Genomic DNA, 19296 nt, shown 5'->3' on the forward strand with positions numbered 1-19296 from the left:
TAATGCAGCAACATACACCATGGACAGAGAGTAGAGCTAACTTACACGGTGGCTTTGCACACTTGAACTATGGCTCCACACACCCCCGTACTTTGGAAATTAAATTCCTCTTTTACTTTCCATTTTCAGCCTGAGATGCATGAAATCAACTCACAGCCCCACGTATTGCTTTCTAAGTGCCTACTTATAAAAATAGATTATACTGGTAGGAACCTCCTGGTTACACCAGCCCACAGGGGATTATTGTGTCCGTCCGTCGTGCATCCAAAAATTGTTTAAAAACGTTTTAAACAATGAAATATTGTTTAAAACGATTGAAAACTCAAACCCTGTGCCCACACCATGGACATGGAGGATAGGGAGTGTTTGTAGATATATCCACCAAGCCTGGTTGGGGGGAGTGATCTTTACTTTTAACGTGTTTGCCTGGAAAACCAAATCCTCTGGTGCAAATGCATGGAAACATTGAAACCAACCGCGACTGAGGTACAAACAGAAATCCAACAGAGGACAGAGCATCAAAACGCATTATTCCATGCTCCCATGTCCAGGGGCGGAGCCAGGATTTTGACTTTGGGGGGGGGATGACTTCAATATTCTGAGATATCCAGTTTATGTTTTCCAATGGGCGCCACAAATGTATAAAACAAATTTTATTGGATTTTAACGCGGAGTTTATTAATAGGTCGGAGCCGCTGATGTGACTAATAAGTTCGATAAGTTCGAAAGGCTGCCGCTCAAGCAGCCTGCAGGGCAGCACACAAGGTGGCAGCCTGCAGGGCAGCACGAGGTGGCAGCCTGCAGGGCAGCACGAGGTGGCAGCCTGCAGGGCAGCACAAGGTGGCAGCCTGCAGGGCAGCACAAGGTGGCAGCCTGCAGGGCAGCACACAAGGTGGCAGCCTGTAGGGCAGCACAAGGTGGCAGCCTGCAGGGCAGCACACAAGGTGGCAGCCTGTAGGGCAGCACAAGGTGGCAGCCTGCAGGGCAGCACGAGGTGGCAGCCTGCAGGGCAGCACAAGGTGGCAGCCTGCAGGGCAGCACAAGGTGGCAGCACAAGGTGGCAGCCTGCAGGGCAGCACAAGGTGGCAGCCTGCAGGGCAGCACAAGGTGGCAGCACAAGGTGGCAGCCTGCAGGGCAGCACAAGGTGGCAGCCTGCAGGGCAGCACAAGGTGGCAGCATGCAGGGCAGCACAAGGTGGCAGCCTGCAGGGCAGCACAAGGTGGCAGCATGCAGGGCAGCACAAGGTGGCAGCCTGCAGGGCAGCACAAGGTGGCAGCCTGCAGGGCAGCACGAGGTGGCAGCCTGCAGGGCAGCACAAGGTGGCAGCCTGCAGCATTTTGAAGTAGCCGGATATCCGGTTATCCCGATTACCGATATTCCCAAAATTTCAGGGGGGGCTGAGCCTCCCCCCCAGCCCCCCCCCCCCCCCCCCCGTGGCTCCACCCCTGCCCATGTCTATGCTCCTCGCTTTCACAAACCCGCACTCACTGGCATAGTGAAGTATGGTTAAACAACCCTCATGGCTAGCGAAGCACAGGGAGGCTCTTATCAAGCAGTGCCGTGACAGAAGGGCTATACACATGCGTAAGCCCTTTGAGGTACTACAAACAAATGTTTAATTTATATTTAACAAACCGATGCAAAACAAGAAATGCTCCATTTGCTTGTTTTGCAAACAATAGTGCGATTGAAACCATATCTAGAGACTCACATTTATTTAAAATCGTAATTAATTTTTGAGGGGATAAGGCAATTCATTATTTTGTTTACAAACGACAGTACAGTCAGTATAATTGCTGTATATCCTTCACAAACGAAGACCATTTACGTAATTTCCCTGGTCAGATCTCCCACAATTGAGAAAACATTAAATCAACCGTTCAGGCAAAGCCACTGAAATAGAACATAAAGTACAATTTGTTTTGTTAAAATAAACAATCATATTTTTTAAATAAAATTTATATTATCTCCCCCCCCCCCCCGCCTTTTCAGATCTTAGATAAAGTTTTAGCTCCTGTAAAGAACAGTTTGTGAGTGTTCAGTTTTTTTTCCGGAGTTGAAGTTTTCAATGCGGATGTGGCAAAGCCAGTGAGTCTAAGGGTCAGTTCACCGCTATAACTGGTTTCCAAGTTCCTCCTTGTGAGGGTACATTTGGCCGTATCGACAGTTTTATTGCCCACTACCGCGTTATTTGTGTTTTAAGGAGGCAGAACAAAAAGTGACGCCGTCATTAATGGAACGAACATGCAAACTGCAGCCTTAGCTCGCAAGGAACATCGACGCTGCTTTGAGCGTAACTAGAAATGTAGAACAGAATGCTCAAAGTAAATAAACACGGCGGAGTGTTGTAGATCTATTTATCCTCACGGTTTAAAACATGAATATCAATTACTGTCGTGAATTTACAGTCATGGTGCTTTTAGCGTTATGCTTGAATCGGTGTGTAGAACCCCGCCTGAAAATCTGCAGAGAAAAAGGTAAGTGTTTTAATTGTTAAAGACATTTATTGCTACGCTGATGATGATTATATATATCAGAGTAAATACAACACAGGTAATGTCCAGCGTGTACAATTGTTGCATAACATCAGATAATCTGATTGGGTTAGTTTGCACCCTTCTTTGCAATTCAACGAGTGATTAATTATGGCCATACAGTGAGGGAAAAAAGTATTTGATCCTCTGCTGATTTTGTACGTTTGCCCACTGACAAAGAAATGATCAGTCTATAATTTTAATGGTAGGTTTATTTGCACAGTGAGAGAGAATAACAACAAAACAATCCATTAAACGCATGTCAAAAATGTTATAAATTGATTTGCATTTTAATTAGGGAAATAAGTATTTGACCCCCTCTCAATAAGAAATATTTCTGGCTCCCAGGTGTCTTTTATACAGGTAACGAGCTGAGATTAGGAGCACACTCTTAAAGGGAGAGCTCTCCAAGGATGTCAGGGACAAGATTGTAGACCTACACAAAGCTGGAATGGGCTACAAGACCATTGCCAAGCAGTTTGGTGAGAAGTTGACAACAGTTGGTGCGATTATTCGAAGACGGAAGCTTGTGTTGCCTCTGAAACGTCGTGATTTAATTGTTTTATTTTATTTTATCTACGTGACTTTACCGAAAAAAACCGAAGAGTATGAATCCTTGCATTCACGAAAGCTTCAAATCTAGAAAGGTGACAACAGTTGGTGCGATTTTTCGCAAATGGAAGAAACACAAAAGAACTGTCAATCTCCCTCGGCATGGGGCTCCATGCAAGATCTCACCTTGTGGAGTTGCAATGATCATAAGAACGCTGAAGAATCAGCCCAGAACTACACGGGAGGATCTTGTCAATGATCTCAAGGCAGCTGGGACCATAGTCACCAAGAAAACAATTGGTAACACACTACTCCGTGAAGGACTGAAATCCTGCAGCACCCGCAAGGTCCCCCTGCTCAAGAAAGCACATATACATGCCCGTCTGAAGTTTGCCAATGAACATCTTAATGATTCAGAGGACAACTGGGTGAAAGTGTTGTGGTCAGATGAGACCAAAATGGAACTCTTTGGCATCAACTCAACTCGCCGTGTTTGGAGGAGGTGGAATGCTGCCTATGACCCCAAGAACACCATCCCCACCGTCAAACATGGAGGTGGAAACATTATGCTTTGGGGGTGTTTTTCTGCTAAGGGGACAGGACAACTTCACCGCATCAAAGGGACGATGTACGGGGCCATGTCCCGTCAAATCTTGGGTGAGAACCTCCTTCCCTCAGCCAGGGCATTGAAAATGGGTCGTGGATGGGTATTCCAGCATGACAATGACCCAAAACACACGACCAAGGCAACAATCCACCAAGCTGAGATTAGGAGCACTCCCTTTAAGCGTGTGCTCCTAATCTCAGCTCGTTACCTGCATAAAAGACACCTGGGAGCCAGAAATCTTTCTGATTGAGAGGGGGTCAATTACTTATTTCCCTCATTAAAATGCAATTCAATTTATAACATTTTTGACATGCGTTTTTCTGGATTTTGCTGTTCTTATTCTGTCTCTCACTGTTCAAATAAACCTACCATTAAAATTATAGACTGATCATTTCTTGGTCAGTGGGCAAACGTACAAAATCAGCAGGGGATCAAATACTTTTTTCCCTCACTGTACATTGCACACACTGTGCTGGTACATAATTTCAGCTGGTATATCATAATCACCCATGATTGATCCACTGCTGGATTAAAGCCATCACATCTATCAGAGCCTCACGATTCAGCAATCCATCTCGCTTAAGATTTCATAATTCCATCTCCACGGCAGACATCCTCACGTGCGTCTGTTTTGTTTCTCTGCTTGTAATGCCATCATTAGTTTTTGACCACTGGCCCATCATCCATTCGAGGACATCGCACCTGTTCTGTTGCCTCTGTCCTGGCTACCGGTCAAGTTCTGGGTGGACTACAACGTCCTGCTTGCTGACCTGCCAGGGTATTGATGGGTTAGCTCCACAATATTTGCAGGAACTGAACCATTTATATTCTCCAGCGAGGTCCCTGACATGTTGGGATCACATTAATTTTGAGTACTTCAAGGTCGAGGTTCCTGGGGTGGATCGGGGTTTTGCCTGCACTGTCCAGCTCACAGACTATGGAACGTTTTCCCTTTGGTAATCAGACTCACCTCTTTAAATTGACCTTCACCCCAAGTTTTATGTATGTTGAAGGTACATAGCCTTTGCCCTGGTTCTGTTTTATGTTCTGCCTTCCACACATGGTGCATTGTGACCTACGGGTGAAATGCACATTACAAATTCACATTGTTGTTATTATTATTATTATTCGTGGCGTGTCCTGCTCAAGCACGATTACTTTTCCTAATGGCCCTTGTGATGGTTCTAACTTGTGTGTGTGTTCGCCGATTCTATGTGTTCCTCTTCCTGGTTTACAGGTGATTTTTTATTTCTAAACAAAATCAATTTGTTTAGCTATCGAATGATGCGTGTTGCATGGAGTTACATTTTTTGTGGAAATGTGTTGTGTGTGTGAACACGTTACTGAGCGGTGTAATGGCCTGCTTCTGCTTAATCCTTCCCTGTGGATCTCTGTGAATTGTGTAGACAATGCTGCTTTTAGCTTATTAGTGGAGCATTATACAAAGCGTGGAAAATATCACTTATCTGATTTACCACCATGCAGCTAACAAAACAAACAACTGATAACAGAAGCTAAGTTCCTATTCCTTTTTTGCAGTTATAAAAAAAATATATATTGTCTTACAGTGTTTTTGTACTGTCATTCAATTTCATTGACTTGGTAAACTGGACTTCAGAGCGATTTGAGTACAGATAGATCGGCCGTACATGAATGTGTCTAATTCACTTCAGAGTTTAATGTGGAAATACAAATTGATATACATTGGTCATGCCAGACAATAACAATCCGAAAACTAAATCGGACCCATTTGTCAATCGTTATCATAATTAAAGTCGTTGTAATGATGTATGTAACCAGGAAATCCCTCGAATGAGTCTCGACATTTTATTAAAGAGGGTTGTACTCTGAATGTTTGTCCTGTTGTTGTTATTGTTGTTTTTTTTCTTCAATGGGAGAGGGGGGTGTGAGTTGGAGAAAGCCTACCTATGAGGGGACAGCATCAAACTTCGGTCAGATAAATCACAAAATCACTTACTATACTACATCCAAAGGAAACGTTGGTTCACATAGCAACTGATAATAGTTTTAACGGATACATTTCTCAGTCTGAACCCAAATTGAAATCGATTTCATTGCATAGGTACTCAACAGGCTGCTACACCTGAACTGAACTGCTCACAAATTTGAGTAATGTTGCTTACTGACAGTGGTGGCAATTTACTCCCGTTTGGAGAGGCTAAAACTCCACCTCATTCTCCACATGCTTGTACATGGTAATTATTTGGGTAAATAGAATGCAACGAAACGGGGGTTTTATGAATTAGTGTCACAAGACGGGCACATGCAGTCCATGCAATTGCCTAGAAGTAGTGGTCTGATGGGTGCTCAGCCCTGGTGCATTATCAATACACTTGCACGTGTTACTTAAGACTGGAAAAAGCCTAAGCGGAGTTTGTAGCCTACTCAGCATGGAGCCACGAGTCACACACCACCGACTCAAATATTCAGTTAACAAATCATGGAAAACTATAAGCATTGCAGAGCTCATGAAGTTTGGCTTTCAGCATATTTTACCCAGACGTGGAAGACGTCCATGGTGTAACGATTACCACACTGGACTTGCAATGCAGAGGTCGCCAGTTTGTTGTTACTGTCTCGGCATGTCAATTGAAGCAGTGCAAGTTTCAGAATTTGCTCCCCCGCCACCAACTCCACCACCGCCCGCCTCTGTCGACCCAGCAGTATTGATGCGATCACCACAGTTCGTCAGCTTAACACGTGGTAGGAGGCTTTCGCGATTAATATCATCCATAAGAGGTTTTTTCGGGGGTTTAGAGTGCGCAAATATATAAATGCGTCGTTAAACCCGCCACCACCTTACACAGCTAATTAGTAAGGGTTGTCACGTAAACAGAACATGCCAATTCGTTAGTAGTACAGCACACCGGTATGTTGTACTAGTAACGAATTGACATGTTCTGTAAAAGGTTTCAGTTTGGTATTTTACTGGTAGGAACGAAGTTGTAAACTGAGTGTACCAGCCTGCAATAGATTAATGTGTCCGTCCGTCCGTCCCCTTTCAATACTTTAACGAAGTGAAATCTCGTGCTGTTGGGTGTAAAATCAGCAATAGACAGCGCAGAGACTTGTCCTACCAGCCCACCCTGCAGGGACCTGTTAACATCTTAACACCTGTTTTGTTGCCAGAAAAAAGGGGAAAAACCTATTACCATATTTTGGTACTGGCAAAGGAGGTCACATGATGTTCTATTTATGCTACAAACCTCACTAATTGGCTGTCAGGTGGTGGCGCGCTTAACGACACATTTATATATTCATGCAATCTAACCCAAACAACCTGTATTATGGACCACAGTTCGTCTATGATCGCGATTGGTGGGATAAAACGTGGATACTCCCACCTATTCCAAGATATCGGGCTAGCCAGTGTGGAAGAGTAGGCCTTATACACTCTAGAGCAGTCGTTCTCAATCATTTTTTGGCTACTCTACCCCTTGTTGAATTTTGTTTCCACCGAATACTCCTTTGCCTGACCCAACGTGGTTCTGAGCAATACATGTATGAATCATGAACATCTAAATTTTAAACAATTATGCATTTTGTGAGGCCTACTAACTAGCTAGTAACTGCAAGCGAATACATGTGCATTGTCAACGATTCAGAGACAGAGTTTATAGGAGGCGCCTTCTTTATTAACAACTTCCACGGTCTCATCCACACACTCTCCACAGTAGCTCAGCCTAGCCTGTACACAACACTAGCCGCCGAACACTGACGCCGCTGACTGAGATAGCCAACTACTATCCTTCATAGCGCAATATCTAGCGGAGACGTTTAGCAACGACGAGACGAATCCACTCCCAGAACCAGCCAGCAGGCTCGAGCCCCCCGTTCTCGGCTCCTTTTATGCTCCCAGCATGGCCCTGGCTCCGCCCTGACCGCGCCTCCCTTCTAGCACCCGCCAGCAGGTTCCTGGGGCCTCCAGATGGGGTCCTCCATGACCCTTGCCCTCGTTCCTCCGCTCTGCCAACACGCACCGTGCACGCACTCATCGGCGTGCGCGCTGTCTGTCCACCACAGTCGCCGCTGCTGTCCACCAGCCGGAGCTATTACACTGCACGTGTAAAGAAATATCAACGGACGCTCCTGCACGGGTGGCTTAATTAGGCCACGCTCGCTGGTCACTCTTGGAAGCCACATTGCTAACGATCAATGAGTTTAGAATGGTATTTTTTTTTTCATATCGTTCTAGGTTACCATATGGATGTAAATTGAATCGTCGTTATTTACATCGATTGGCAGATTCGTGCGTGACCATTCACCGATGACTCTCACGCATGGTATAACTTCACGCATTTACAAATCACCTCACGTACCCCCTGGGACATTGCCGTGTACCCCCATGGGTCCGTAAACCCCCGGGTGAGAACCCACTGCTCTCGAGAGACCCTCCAGAGCTCCCTCCAGTGAATGTCTTTTCGCCAGCAGTGACGTGAGCGGGAAAATTTGCGTGGCCGCGCCACTTATACCCAGAATTAGTGCTTCAGTTCTCATCCGTTCATCCTTTCCTTTTTGGCAGGCGAGAGTGATCCCAGTGCGGTGGTTACAGAAGCTGGAACCGAAGTGACTTTGCCCTGCAACGCCTCGAGCGTGCAGAGCGGCGTGCAGTGGAGACTCAATGGCAGCGCCGTGCCTCCAAGCGTGAGCCACACTTTAAACGCAATGGGCTCCATCACTATTGAGGGCACGTCTCTCTCGGCCAACGGAGTGTACAGCTGTCACAACAATGTCAGTGGGGAACAACTGATAAACGTCACTTTGGAAGTTGGATGTAAGTGACACACTGTGTCTGTGTATATCTAATGTCTGTGTATATCTAATGAGTGCAGATTGTTATATGTGTGTGGGATACTCATTAGGTATTGGCAAGGCGCATGGTATCCCATCTTTTTTTCGGTACACAAATCAATCCTGCGTTTATAAATGTCCATTCAAATCATTAACTGGATTTCAGAATTACTATTGTTTAAATGATCTACCATCAATGCATTGTGACATAAAAAAAATATCAACACATGTCCATGAAATGATTCAGCACAAGCAATTAACATTACAAGCTGACAAGTCAGCAGTCAACATAAAAAAGCATTGCATTTAATATTTGTGAAAGTCTTTATTCAGTATGTTTGCTCCAACTGTGTGTGCATGTTTACCCCCTCCCCCACGTACCGCTGCATTACATTCGCTTTTACCAGATCCACCAAAGAGACCCAATGTGAGCTGCAGAGCCATTAACCCACACAAGGTGATTTGTAAGTGGTCATCTGGCAGAGAAACGTTTCTTCCCATCAAGTTTACCGTAGTCGTCAAATCAAAGTAAGTGACGCTTTACATATATACAGTACATGTATATATAAATAAGTACCGGGTATTATTTTTCTAGACAACTGGCAAATGCTTCGTTTCTATTCAGGAATCACCTCGTTCTTTGTTTCACTTTTGTGCCAACATCAATATTTGGGAAATGTGATTACGCAAGTGGAAAGTATTGACACAAATGAATATCCCGAATGTCCTTAGCTGGTGGTTTCAAGAGAATGTAAATACACTTCAAGACGGATGATGTTGCATGTCCAGCCAGAAAACTATACATCACCAATACATGAGTAGTAGTGGCTCTGTTCTCATCGAATCAATGGTCCAAATTCATATTTGAATTGCAAATGGAGAATGGGGCCAATTATCTGCACAAAACAGCTCCCATGCTGTAACTTTTTAGTGAAATAATGGTTAAAAGAACTACGGTATTCAGGCCTGAAGATGTTCATAGTTCAACATTGATATTAGGTACATTCTAGTGGAAGTAACTTGTAGATTGGCGCATCATGTGGCAATGTAGACAATGCATTCCCTGTAAATATAAATTTTTCAATAACCTTGTTATATTTTTTTTTTAGTTTTCCCCAGCAAAAGTGCAAGCAGTTGTATCTGATGTTTCGATATGTACACAGTATACCGGAATATAGTAATACAAACTTAAAGTATATTTCGTTGAAATGTTCCATTATTGCCATCTTGGTCAACCAATGTCACATGCTTCTGTCCCGTGACCTCCTGTCAGCGGGCCTTCGACACTGCACGTGGCCTTCAAGTGCATACAGCTTGGCACAAGCACTGTGCTTATATCGCCCCCGCTGAGTGGCGAATGGTGGAGTGTTGGTGTTGTTATGCCGTGTTTTGCTTTCAGTGCAGTACTTGTTATTATGTCTTGCATGAAGAATACTTTGTGTTTCCGCTGGTTGTGCTCGTGGGTATGTTGTGAAATATTGTGAAATGCAGTGGTCAGTGTTGAGAAAATCAACAAAAAACTGTTTCGTTTGCAATTTAAGTTTTTTTTTTCTGATAAAATAAATGAATTTCTTCTATCCAGTTAAGAAATAAGTTTAGGTGAATCAGTCAATGTATATCGTATTTTACTGCAGTGTAATTGTCGTCCAATTAAAGAACCTAAGCTTAAAAGTTTATTTAAATAAATACAGTACATTGCAGCTTGTTGATTACAAATATAAGTTTTTTTGTGTATATATAAATGAGTATCAGTTGAGTTCTGTTACACATCACTAACGGTAAATGCTGAAAGTGTTCAGGTTCTGAATTATTGTCCCATTAGAGTCCACTCCAGGGCCACTATTTAGCAGTGTCCACGGGTGGTGACCTGAATGCTTGCAAAAGCCTTTTGCTACGGCAGTGAACAATTGCAGGTCTTGATTCAACATATCGCAGCGCATCACAACAACATGGCATTCACTGAAGCGTAAGCAATAACAGTGAGGTGGAGTATATTAAATTGTAATGAAATCTATTGGCATATATGAGAAACATTAAATAGAAACAAACTCCCAATTGGAGGCACTGTTGTTATAGCACTTGACTCATAATCCGAAGAATATAAGGCAGGGAATGACCCATCCCATCATCCCTCCTTGGTCACTAAATTGAGTCAACAGTCATTCTGTGGGTTGGCACCACAATAATACCGATTGGCTCTGGGCTGCCAACAGAGTTCAGTTGCCACTCTACCCCTCTATTTCACCAGCGACTTTAAAAACAAACGATTGTTAACACATAATGTGATATGCATATCAGGTTGCCACCTGTTCTGGTTTTCCTTGGATCGTCCTCTCGTTTAAGGCAGCCGCCCTGGGTCACCTGTAAGTCTTCGCAGACATTCAAAGCCCAAGTCTTTTTTTGTCAGTTGCATTGTATTAATAATAATCCACCGCTCAAGTTAATGCTGTACATTCACTGTAGATCTCCCCTCTATCAGGAAATTGTGAGATACAGTATTATTCTTCCTTTGATAGCTCCAGGTTTTTGTCACCTCAGTGTTGGGCATTATATAATTGTGTAACATCGCAGACCCCATTGCAGTTATTGCTGGCGATAGGTAAACAAAGACAGAGCAATATGTTTTCTTTTTAGAGTATCTGCAGCATAATTTTCCCACGTTATTTAGACTTTGTCTTGCTTGGGGGGGGGATGTTACTCTCGAGCGTGTGAAGCGCATAACCACAAGGCAAAGCAGCTGTGTTCAGGTTGGTCCAGCAGTACATGTGTGTAGTGTAGCACAAGTCAGAGACGGGGTAGTTGCAGGAGGCACCTTCTTTATTGACACTCTTAGGTTCACAGGTTCCTTCCGATGTATAGCCTAGCCTAGACGCAACCCTGACCGTGTTACACTGACGGCGTAAAAACGAGACAGCCAACAACCATCCGGCCGCGCAATGATCTAGTGAAGACGACAGTGACGACGAAACGAGTCCACTCCCAGAACCCGGCAGCCCGGAGCTCTCGCTCTCCGCTGCTTTTATTCCCCTCGGCGCGGCCTGGCTCCGCCCTGGCCGCGCCTCCCTTCTCGAACCCACTAGCGGGTTCCGGGGGCTTCCCGATGAGATCTTTCCGTGACCCTTGCCCCAGTTCCTCCGCGCTGCCGGCACACACACACAGCCGTGTATATGCCCGACGGTGTGGGCGCGAACTGTCCACCGCAGTTGCCACTGCTGGACAGCAGTCGGGGCTATGTCACTACACATGTCCACTTCGTTAAGTAGAAACGATTTGCAAATAGCATCGACAAAATCCGGGCAACACACTCGAGCAGGAAGGTCACGACTACCAAGTGAGCCAATATTGCGAGTGAAGTGATCTTTGAACAAGAATGTGATGTGCTTTCTCGTTGAACAAAACACAAACGTAGCGAATGGATATACTACGCAGTATTAGATTACCGGCTGGATTCCTGCCTGGCTGCCATGCAAGTGCGCGTGCGCGGTAGTGACGTCGCCGCGCACATCCGCGTGATGACGTTGGGCTGGGTTCGTGCGCGGTGACGTCACGCCCCCCCCAACCCAAGCCGCGTTTCCCACGCAAATGTTTAGTATATGTACTGCCGGAGCAAGAGAGAGAGAGAGTACAGCAGCGTGACAGGGAAAGAAAGGAAGAGAGCAAAACGGAAAGAGGAGAGAAAAAGGGAAAGCGACAAGCAGGGGCAGGGAGGAATGGGGAGAGGCAAGAGAGATTGAGATGGGAAAGGGATAGGTGGGAATGAGGAGAGCGAGAGACCGCTCCATAGTGCTACTAAACATGCAAGGGCAAGTTTTAATTGAATTGATACAAAACGCACTGATGCACTTGATTATTGCCCTTAATAGGTGAGCATTGTGCATTCCTAGATCATTCCACGTAGACTTCGAGTCTTGTCCTGAGATACAACTTGCTGCGTGAGTTGCAACAGTCCGAAAGCTGGTTCACATTTCCTGTACACTTAATTTCTCTGCTTGCTTTTGTACGCAGACTAGAATTTGTCATAATTTTTTTTTACTTGCCTTAAAACTACTTAACTCCCATTTCTGGTGAAGTTGAAGGTGAACAGTGACGTTTAAAATCGTCACTGTTAACTTTGTTGGTTGTCTTCTTTGGTTCTTTCGGTAAAGTCACGTAGAATGAGAATACTGTAAATAGAAATTGGTTGGTTGTACCAATTAATAAAGGACCATGTCTACAAAAAAGAGAGAAACAGGGAGAGAGGTAGGGTGGTAGGGAAGTGAGTGAGTTAGAGTGGAAGGAGAAGATGATTATAGAAGGAGAGGTAGCATAGGGGAATTTTTTTTTTAAAATCAAAACAGAGACAACGCGAGACATTTAGATAAATTGAGATATACAGCACAGAGACAGAAAGATAAAAGGTGGAGACAAGACAGGGCTCTGGATAAGATTACAAGTTTTGCTGGCTGGTTGGGACGGACGGAGAGTCATGTCCAAAGGATGTGTGGGTTGCAAGTTATGTTTAAAAGTATACAGGGTGCTTCAGACATTTTTTTATGGGACTATCGTTTTGAATGGAAAAAGAACGGCAAATACACTGCAACATGATAATAAATGTATGTGAAGAGCTTCAAATAGTCAAAGAGTCTCCCACTTGTTCGCCATAATTGTCAACACGTTGCCTGGAATCTTCTCCAGGTGATCTCTAGAGCCCCGGAGGCAGCAGCACATTTATTTGTGGGTTTGTTGCAAATTTCCAGTTGTGTTAACATCGTTTTTAAGCACCCTGTAGAATGGCTGTGTTGTCAACATCGTTTTCTGTTTTCTTGTTTTAGGGACGCCGATATCAAATGCATCCCAAAGCGCCGCCGAAATGAATGTTCCTTCGCCGGCAAATACAACGAACCGTATCCCTACGCCGTGACTGTGGTTGCTAAAAATGCACTTGGATGTGAAGGAAGTGAAACTGTAAAGTTTTCCCTCAAGTCAATCAGTAAGAACAACCATATATTTATTTTCGGTTGCAACGTGATCAATGGAAATGGGTCCGCAAAACATTGCATAGGTCTGCATATAGACCTGCAAACAAGTTAAATGTTAAGTGAGTAGTTGACTTTGAACGACCGAGTATCATGTGAAAATATTAATATTTTTGAGCCGTGGAAAATGACAAACGGACGAAATATGAAGCAATAACTGTGTTGTTAACGTAACCAACAATAGCATGCTCCTAACGATATTAACATTAGCAGGAAATGGCATAAGTAACGATGTAATTGGAATTAAGAAGTTCGAGTTTTGTTTATCACTTGCGTTGTGATGAAACCGTTGACTGAAGCAAGTGGTAATTAGGATCGACGTTTTGTTATTTCTTAATTTGTTTAGTGAAACCCGACCCACCCAACATTCTGAAAGTAATTCCAGGCCAGGGTCGCCAGAGGCATGTGTGGGTGATCTGCTCTTATCCAAGCACGTGGAACCACGCAGACAAGGGATTCACGCTCACAGCTGAGCTGGAGTACAAATCAATGGAAGAGAGAAATTACAGACAGGTAACATTTTCCCGTTTTTATGTCTTGTTGCACTTATGCATTATATATTCATAACGCTAAATGTTGACTTCAAGCTTTCGTGACTGCAGGAATTCATACTCTTTGGGTCTTTCGGTAAAGTCACGTAGACAGAAAAATAATAACAAATAATTATTAGTATTAGTATTCATAACTATATTTATTCAACCCACTTATCACTTCAGAATAAAATATTATATATATGGATTTGCTTCTGTGCATTACCCATAATGCTGCACTGCAGCACATCATGAGTTTTTTTGCGCTGGTCGGGCCCCCTTGTTTAGAAGGAGTGCTCTGAACAATAATATATGATAAACCAGCAGTATTGATTGAACAAACATGAACAATGCTGATGAGACCCATAGTGTCAAAACGGTTCCAGAGTTTGTTGCTTGAACAGATGCTATGAGTTAATAAAAGTCTAGAAGGGCCGAAAAGACGATATACTAAATTGATTTTATTTTCCTGTGAAGGTACAGAATGGAATTCATTGAACTTATGCCATTCACCAGAATGCTCCACGATTGCGATGCTGAGTTTTTGCACAAATTAAGGTCACTTCATTGTTCACTTCGGTTCTGAAACAGCCTTCCCTTCGCTGTTCATATTTGTGGCTCTCCTGCTGTTTAACGTCAAATACGAAAGAATCGGCTCTTACTCGCGAACGATTTGCTCAACATGTATTGCACAAGGCCCTACTTTGATACTAAAAAAAACACATTGCACGGTGGTCATCAAGCTGACCCAAGTGATTTGCTGCCAACGTGAAGGGTTGCCATCCCATTGCCCATTTGAGCAGAAACACACGTTGACTTTTTTCACTTTGTCCGTAACACAGTATGTACAGTATCACAAATTGTTACATCTGTGTGTGTGCGCTTGTGTCTCACTGTTTGTTATGGTATCCTGATAAATCGAAGATCAAGATCGCCACGTCTCGCGAAAATGTATGGGTGTTAAAAATCCTTGATTCCCATCCTGGCACCTCGCGTGTGATACGCGTGCGTGCCAAGGATTTCCTCGATTATGGAAGATGGAGTGACTGGAGTCCACCGACCTACGTAAACACATCAAACGGTGTGTTTGACTTTGCATATAGTAAATTGTAAAAAAAAAAATACGTTACACGCATGCATTATTACTCTCTTCGTCAGCTGATAGTTTCACAAATAAGTTCGTGGAATATTGACGTGAATTTGATCGTAGGAAGGTGAATCAACTGGTCACAAATCGTGCATGTACAAAAAACATCTCTGTGCAATGTATTGCGAATATGTATTGATATGAGTAGTATTGGCCATTATGACTACAGCAGGCTATCCGATGATTGCAGTAATCGATGCTCTACCGATGTTTGGTTCATTTGCTCGACTGATTGGATAATGTACGTTGTTTAAAAAAAAAAAGTCTCATCTCTGTTTTTCAACGCATGCCACTGGACGGGAGGTGATAGGCAGAGCTGGGCGATGCCAGCTGCATCTGCTGCTGTGTAACGCAGCCCATGACTTTGTCTGGGATTTACCGCCTTTAGGGAGTAAGAAATGTTGGGGTCCTGAGTAAAGGTCGATATAATTTTTTTTATTGAGAAAAATTACTCGATCAAATAATTGTCCCAGCTCCCTGTCACGACCTCTTATCCTCGATCAAAATCTGAGGTGCATTTTAAGTACTTGACATCCAAAGTTACCATCATATTATACGATTATTGAAAATTGCATACGTGTTATTTAAATTCACGACATGTATACCACACAATTGTGGGTTACATCTGCAACTTAAAGCACTCTAAAACAATGTTTATATTTTTTTTGCAGAAGATGAATCCAAAGTGGACATTCCTAAGGTGAAACAAAATATGAAGTAATTCTGTGTTTTATTAAAGTTACAAATCTCACCTCCACATCTTCATACTGCTGTTTTCCAATTTCTGGTTGACTTGAAAGTATTAACCACCCTGACCAATACTATTGCTTAAAAGAAAGTCTTGTAATATGCCAAAGCATACGACCAATTTTGCCAACATATTTCCAACAAACATACACAGTCGTGAGATATTGATTAAACATCGGCTGTATCAATCTTTATAGTTCAACAATAATCGTTAAATACACACCTAATGTTGACTGCTCTTCCCGTTAAAGCGTAGAATATAATGAGCGTATTCACATTATTATGGCCGTAGTGTTTCTGACAAAAAATACAATGGTGTAATAAACACACCTGTCAACCCCTTATCAGTGCCCTACCTTATAACAGACCAATTCAGACCTTATTGGTCACCCCATGCCCTTATAAATCTCAACGTTCATCCTACAAAGTCCCATCGCAAGGGAGAAACGCAAACAAATAGACAAAACACATTTTTTCCCCCGTATTGAAACGGCTGTATGTCGTTTGGACATGAAAACTCAATTTCCTTGAACAAGAATACGGCTGAACTGTATGGGTTGACAGGTACTGTATGAATAAACATGCTGTGATGTAACAGCTAATGGCATTTCTTCTTTTAATCGAGTTTTTTTTTATATATATGTACAGAAATTTGACAATGTGGCAAGCGCAACAATTTATATAGAGAGCTCAGTGGAGTCTGAGCCAACACAATATCCAGGTAGGAAAGCCCAAACTTGTCCTAACCGTGAGCATGCAAACATGTTAAGCGATTTACTTCTCAAATTAATATGGTACAGTGCTCGTCTCGATGCACAGCTCTAAGTCAATGTCGGAAATTCCACATTACTATGGCAGTGGTCAGTCTGTAAGAGTACGACCACTGCTGACTTCTCACAATTATATTTCCCACAAAGGGTGGTATTAAAGGATGATGGCTATGACTCGTATTAATTGTTATATTTAGTTTATTGCCACAAATGACTGTTCGTGTATTCTGGTTAAACAAATGTTATGTTTGCGACGTTGAGAAATTACACATGCTTGAATTTGTTTCTCAGATGCTCTGAAAAAAGTCAATCTGCATGGTGGGACAAGCAAGATAAGCGTATTTTGTATTGTTCTATGTTCAGCCTGCCTTGCTCTGACCACATTAACTGGCATTGCCTTCGTGTACTTAAAGTGAGTACATTTTAGGATTTATCATTGATGTATAAATGATTGTATTTGTGTTCATAATTGATGCACACATAGTACTCTATACAAGAGCAATTAATAATTATTTTCTGGGTTGGTGAAAAGCAGGTAAAATTTTCACAATTATATTTCTGTACATTTGTAAAAAAATATGTATCATACACCATTAAAGTTGGATTTCAATTACAGCACAATTCTCCTGATCAAGCTGATTATAATCACCAGCGCAACGTCAAAAATTGAAAACGTTGTGAGTTTACTCTCCAACACACCGGTGTCCTGAACTAGTAACTAATTGGCATGGGTTTTGTTTACGTGACAAACCTTATTTAATGACTGTCAGGTGGTGGTGGTGAGTTCACGACACATTTATATTTACGCGATTTAACCCAAAATAACTTTCATTATGAACATTTAATTAATGCATTACATGTTTACTGCTTAGTTAGTGTACACGACATTGTACGTACCGTTTGTAAGCACAGCTGATTGCAAGGCTATATTCACGTGCCAATTTCAGTACGCACAATTTATATACTGCACTGTATTTACGTACGATAGTGGTGTTGATCAACCTTCCGTATTATTGTATATCCACAGAAAGAGGCGAAAAGAAGATACGAGACATCAGGATGCCGTGGCAAGACAGGAATTGGAGCCCTTAGCTGCTCCTGTTATTTTGATGAATGGGGACATGACCAGCACCAATCCCATCCACGAGACACCTCCCCAGGATGATCTCACTCGCATTAATTTAGACGAATCCAATCCCTTCGTGCAGGCCTTTGGAGATCCAAGACTTCCCATCAACAACAACGTGATAAACTCGGAATACTTTTACAAACGTATAAAAACGTCTTTTTTATTCCAAGAAACACAGGTTTAGGATCAGACTTAAACAAGAACTGATTGCCAGTTTGGATAATTTGCTTTGTATGCACTTCTTTAGCACGGTATGTAGCCAACCGTGCTAAATGGAGGTGCTTAACAGCAATACAGCCAAATCTGGTGTTGTAGTCGGTCATTGTTCACATTTATCCAGTCACAATGACTTTTCCAGTACTGTATTAAAACATTCCTTTGAAGTTTTTTGTAAAATATAGTGGGATAGTCAAAATTATAATTCATGGCGTTTTGGCCATGGTCCCATCTTGGTCTCATGATATGAGCCTTTGCCAGAATGCAGCGTGACAATCGATCTGTTAAGTCACGTGACAGGTTGTCGATTTGTTTGGGACAGCCCGTGTGTTAAACAAGCACAACCCTGTATTTTAAACGGTACCGATGTGTCGGATCAACTTTGATGACTGTATGTAACATGTTCAAATGTTAACTTGTTTCCAATTTCAAATAAAAAAAATGTCCTGACGCACTCGAGCTGCATAACATGTGGTTATTTCTATTGCGTTTAAAGAAAATAAAACAATGCACATGTATAATGCGCATTCCATTTTATGATCACAATGTGCAATGCATGGAAAGCAGAAAACAAAAACATAACCAGGGAAACTGACCAAACTGAAGAGGGAAGACCACTTTAAAGAGATCGGTTATCAAAGTAGACTTAAATAACTCTACCGACTCTTATTTCCTGATTTCAAGTGACAAGGCGTTCCATAGCTTGGGTGCCATGCTAACAAAAGCCCGATCATGTCGTTCAGTGCAGAAAACGTGGTGAAGTATTAGATGACAGTTACAGTATAAGCTTTATGGTGAGATACTTCAGAGTTCCGAGGCAAAGATAATGTAAAGCCATAGCTGCTGCAAATATCGGGCTCACATATTTTCACTTATTAAAAAAAAATCCTTTTGCCCGTCGATCACGATTGCAAAGAATTGCAAAGCGATTCTTGTTTCACCAAAAGCATCTCTGGGTGCATCCCCTATGAACCATGGGTAGCTGCTAATAAAGAGCACGGATGTAGCCAGCGTTCACGTTCACCACAACATCTGAAGGCTGTGAAGATCACAGCTGCTCCCTGCCTAGATGCTCTCATTGTTAAGGGACCTGCTAGCTCTGTCTGCTTAGCACTTAGGTCTAACGGGTGCACAGACAATTAACCTCTCCTTCACAGGCAGAATGGAGCAACACAATGTGCCTGGCAACCAGATACTCTATCGTAAAATGCGATTGTCTAGGTATGACGCTAGTCT

General features: G+C 42.8%; 1 protein-coding gene across 2 annotated transcripts; it reads left to right on the forward strand.

Moving 5' to 3' along the window:
- The first annotated feature begins 2038 nt into the window (after positions 1-2038).
- LOC116941892 (ciliary neurotrophic factor receptor subunit alpha-like) lies at positions 2039-18519 on the forward strand. Of its 2 annotated transcripts, XM_032953220.2 has the most exons (10): positions 2043-2478; positions 8238-8489; positions 8914-9034; positions 13318-13475; positions 13868-14034; positions 14976-15132; positions 15870-15898; positions 16594-16666; positions 17007-17127; positions 17743-18519. In XM_032953220.2, exons 1-10 carry the CDS (start codon positions 2379-2381, stop codon positions 18026-18028), a joined length of 1464 nt encoding a protein of 487 aa, XP_032809111.2. In that variant the 5' UTR covers positions 2043-2378; the 3' UTR covers positions 18029-18519. The 2 variants fall into 2 exon arrangements, with proteins under 2 accessions (XP_075922926.1, XP_032809111.2); XM_076066811.1 differs by lacking the exons at positions 16594-16666; positions 17743-18519 and having other exon boundaries at positions 2039-2478.
- The last annotated feature ends 777 nt before the right edge of the window (positions 18520-19296 follow it).

This window comes from Petromyzon marinus, chromosome 13 (assembly GCF_048934315.1).
Source record: "Petromyzon marinus isolate PM22_M1 ecotype Great Lakes invasive population chromosome 13, UKy_Petmar_22M1.pri1.0, whole genome shotgun sequence".
In the NCBI taxonomy this organism is placed as follows: domain Eukaryota; kingdom Metazoa; phylum Chordata; class Hyperoartia; order Petromyzontiformes; family Petromyzontidae; genus Petromyzon; species Petromyzon marinus.